This window comes from Puma concolor, chromosome C1 (genome assembly GCF_028749965.1).
Source record: "Puma concolor isolate L17-30 chromosome C1, mPumCon1.1.hap2, whole genome shotgun sequence".
Classification (NCBI taxonomy): domain Eukaryota; kingdom Metazoa; phylum Chordata; class Mammalia; order Carnivora; family Felidae; genus Puma; species Puma concolor.
Genome location: NC_141674.1, coordinates 13,334,892 through 13,339,245, shown reverse-complemented (window position 1 = coordinate 13,339,245; position 4,354 = coordinate 13,334,892). Strand labels below are relative to the sequence as shown.

The 4,354-nt window shown below is 66.1% G+C and overlaps 1 protein-coding gene across 1 annotated transcript; it reads right to left on the bottom strand.

Annotated features, from left to right (window-relative positions):
* Positions 1 to 759: 759 nt before the first annotated feature.
* Positions 760 to 3,924, bottom strand: KLHDC7A (kelch domain containing 7A). Its single transcript, XM_086715834.1, has one exon. The coding sequence runs from the start codon at positions 3,384 to 3,386 to the stop codon at positions 1,011 to 1,013; it is 2,376 nt and encodes a 791-aa protein (XP_086571960.1). The 5' UTR covers positions 3,387 to 3,924; the 3' UTR covers positions 760 to 1,010.
* Between the last annotated feature and the right edge of the window lie 430 nt (positions 3,925 to 4,354).

Here is a 4,354-nt window from a genome sequence, read left to right as displayed (position 1 = left end):
TTTCTGGTTCCTCAGCTCCATCACGGACCGCCCCCCCCCCCCCGAGTCTCCTATCTAACCAGGCACACCAGGTGATCACATGGCACAGGGAGAGCAAATTGTGCCATTGTCCCTCCCCAGCCCTGCGGGGGTGCCTGGGAGTGACTTCTCTCGCCCCCCCACCCCTGATGTCAGGGCTGTGTTGATTGGATGAAGTCTTGTGCAGGCTCTGAGATCTGGGGAGGGAGCCAGCGGCCAGCCAGCGACGGGCCGAAGCAGGGGCCCGGGAGGACGGTGGCCCTCAGATCACATCTTCTCCCCCCTCTTCTGAGACCCCATATGTGGCAATCACTGGTGTTCTTAGCAGACCAGTACAAGGTGTAGGTTTTCAAGTGGCTGCTAACTGGAGGTTTCTCCTCCTTCAAGTATACCAGAATCCTAGGCAATGAGAAGTGGGCAATGGTCAATTTGCTTTGCGGGCAAGAGTTCACGGTCAGCTCCAACTACAGCTGTCCTACTTCTCCAACCATCTCTCCTCTGGCTGGGCCCCCTGGGGCTCCCGGCACAGCCAGAAACACCTTCCTTGAGCATTCCAGGTGCTTCTGGGAACCCTAGAGGTAGGGGCTCTGTTTAGGAGGGGAGCCTAGTGGCTTAAGGAGGGCTGGCCCACCTCCACCCTATGGGGGTCCGCTGGCACCTGAACTGTGGTTGCAGTAAGGCTGTGCCCCTGGACTTTGGCGGGGTCCTGATACCCCGTCCCCCAAGAATTCAGATTGGTGCTGCCCTCAGCAACGCCGGGCCCTGGTTCTATTTTCACACGGCGCCTGCGCACCCCGCGGACAGCAAAGACGCATCCGAGGCCCCGGCCAGCGGAGGGGGTAGGGTTAGCATTCCCCTCACGCGGGCGGAACTCCCGAGCTGCCTGCTGGCCCAGAGATGGCTCACGGAGTGGCGGGCAGGGGTGCTTTTTGCTTCCAGTTTGGCAGCAGAAGTCCAGCGGGGGGGGGTGGGGGGCGGGGGGGGGTGGGTAGCTAGACCCTGGTCTGAAGCGCGTCGGGGACGGGCAGGGTCAGGACGGCGGGCAGGAGGGTGCCCCGCGGGGAGGGGAAGCTCCGTGGCTCCTTGGGCACAAACCTGGGCGAGATGTGGTCGGCCAGGAAGCAGAGCGAGCGCCAGCGCCCCACGCAGTAGATGAGGTCGCCCACCGGGGCGCACTGGAAGGCGTCCGGGTACGGGGTGCGGTAGGTGGCGCACTCGTACCAGAGGCGGGCGCTGGCGCTGCAGCGGTGGACGCTGATGCCCAGGCGGCGGTCGAGATCAAAACGGTAGAGGAAGCCGTTGACCGCCACCATCTCGGCCGTGCGGTCCTTGCCGCCCCCCGTGGGGCCGGCCCGCCAGCGCTGCTCCCGGGCCGAGAAGCGGAGCAGCAGGTAGCGCAGGGTGCCGCCCGTGACGTAGACGTCGCCCGCACACGCCGTGGCCGTGTGCGCCAGGGCGAAGGAGTCGCTGGGGAGCGGCGGCGCAAAGGTCCAGCGGTCCAGGCGCGGGTCATAGCGTTCCACCGTGTTCAGGCACTCGCCGCCGATGGCGTACAGGTGGCCGTCCAGGGCCACCAGCCGGCAGTGCGGCCGGGCCTGGTTCAGCGGGCACACCTCGCTCCAGATGCCGGTCAGCGGGTTGTAGCAGAAGACGCGGTTGGAGGGCTCGTGCCCGGGCCCCCGGCAACCGGACGCCACGAAGAGGTAATTGAAGAGGCTGCAGAGGGCACAGCCTCGGGACACCGCCTCGGGGGGCAGGCGGGCCAGCGGGTGCCAGGCGTCCTGCGCCTCGTCGTAGCAGCAGAGACGGCCGGAGCCCTCCTGGGGGCACACGTCCGCCACCACCAGGCGCTCGCGGCCCCGCAGGCGGCGCCGGAGGATCAGCTCCCGCTCCGTCCCGCTCAGGCACCCGTAGATGTCCGGGCTGCGCAGGACCTGGAGGTAGTTGTCGCTCATCACCTTGTAGGCCGCTTCCTTCAGCGCCTCCAGCTTCTGCTTCTTGGCCAAGGTCAGCACCTGGTAGCAGTTGCCCAGATCCAGGTGCACGTCTGGCGCTGAGCCGGGGGCCAGCGGGAGGTGGAAGAAGTTGGTCCCCGCCACGAGCTGCACGTGGGCCTCCCGGCTGCTTCCGGCCGAGCTGGACCCAAGAGAAGCCTGGGGAAGGGGGTGGCCAGGCGGGGCGCTCTGGTCTGGGCAGGACGGAGCGGGGGCCCCAAAGCCCTCGAGCTGGAGCTGGAGCTCTGGGTTCTCCATGATCCGGACGAGGCTCTCCTTCCTGCCGAAGCCTTGCGTGGGGGGCGACGGCCCCGGCTGGGAGGAGGTGGGCGTTTCGGCTCCACCTTCCCGGCCTCCTGAAGCGGCCTCTGTTCCCCGGGCGGCGCCTGGCAGGGGCCCGGGGAGTGGAGCCTCAGCCGGGACGGCTGTCCTGGGGGCCAGCCGGCCCTTGGAGGTGGCCCAGGAAGTGGACTCGACATAGTAATCGTACACCTTGCCCTTCAGCCTGGGCCCCATCCCCTCCACCTTCTCAGGAATGAAGTTCTCCTCCACGCGAACCCGGGACACAGACGAGTAGGTATAGGAGGCACTGGCGGCTCCCTCCCGCTGGTGCAGGGTCAGGCCCATGTCCACGGCCGCCTGAAGGGCCCCGGCCTCTTCCCCGTGGACCCCCCTGTTGCGAGGAAAGACCCAGCTCCTGTTCGTGTCACTCTCGCCTTCCGTGTGGGCCATCAGGCTCGTGGCGGGGGACTCCTGCTCCCCGAGCCCTGGCTGTCCCGGGGGTCCGCCGTCCCGCCATGGAGTGGGCGCCCTGCCCACCCTGCTCCCCTCTGCCGCAGCGAGGCCAAGTGGGGAGCTTTGGAATTCATCGCCCACAGTGGGGTGGTGGGGCGGCTCGGGCTTACCGCCAACAGCTGTTCCGGCTTCCTGGCCACTGCAGCGAGGGGGTGCCAGCTCAGAGACAAGGCCCTGCCCACCCGCTTCCACACCAGCGCCCTTCTTCTCGCGCTCCCGAGCCTCTTGGGCTTCTGCGACTTCGGGAGAGCGTCCTGTTGCCGGGACTCGGGAGCCCCCCTGACTTTCCTGGTCACAGCCCAGCGGCGCTCCAGCCCCCTTGCTTCCCCTCCGGCGTCTCAGAGTCCGGGGTGGTGCCCCAGGAACAGCCCCCGGGTCCGCCGGCTGCCCGGAGCCCTCGGCCTTCTCCTCGGCCTTGGAGTTCCTGTCCCCCAGCGGGGCCCGGGCGGGCCTCAACCTGTACAGCCTGTAGGCTGCGGTCACCAGGAGCAGCGCGGCGGCCGACAGCACCACCTTGCCTGCCAGCTGCATGTCCAAATGCCAGTCCTGGGACTCTGCTCCTCCTCTTCCGGGGAGCATGCTTCCCAAGCCGACCTGGGGCCAAAGAATGTCAAGAATCCGATTAATGATTGTCCTGGTTCCTGCGGGAGCTGGGCTGACCCGGAGGGGGCTCTGGGCTGGCTCCGGCCGGCCACTGGAGGAGTTGGAGCAAGGTAACCTTGAGCGGGCAGTGGGTGGCCACTGGGGCTCGGGGCTGGCGGATCCTTCGACGCTTTCCCTGGGGGCGGGGGTGGGGGTTGTGCCCCGGGGCCTGAGCTTGTGATCGGCCACCCGAGCCAGCAGCAGCTGGAAGATGTTAGGAGTGTCCAGCAGGTACACAAATAGGGAGGAAGCTCTTGACCAAACAGTCACCTGATGCCCGGAAGCGCCCGGGGTTGGTTATTGTATGTAGGGCTAGGAGTGTTGGGTGTGGTGGGTTGTGAGACAGGTGGAGCCACGGCAGGTGTGGCACGAGATCCTCCCTGCTGGTTTCCTTCCCGTTGGGGTCTGCTTGTCCCCGCGGGGAGGCCCGCAGTTAGCAGCAGAGAAGGCTGGGCCAGGGACTGCGGCCAAGCCACCCGATCTGGCTTTGAATGCCTCCGCCCTCCGTCTGGGCCTTCCTGAGAGCAGATGGGGAAGGTACAGGGTGTTAGTTAGATCGAGGCAGATCGAGGCAACTAACCTTGATCTAACGATCAAGGGCACATCCTTGCGCTTGAAAACAGGTGAGGGGCCGAGGTCCTCACCAGTGCTGTGGGTCCCAGTTTAACAGATGAGAAAAGGGCGCCTGGGCGGCTCAGTCCGTTAAGCGTCCGGCTCTTGGTTTCAGCTCAGGTCTTGATCTCACAGTTTGGGGAGTTCGAGCCCTGAGTCGGGCTCCATGCTGACGGTGCGGAGCCTGCCCGAGACCCTCTTTCTCTCCATCGCTCTCCGCTCCTGCCCCACTTGTGCTGTCTCAGTCTCCCTCAAAATAAGTAAATAAACTTACCCTTCAAGCTCATCTGTCC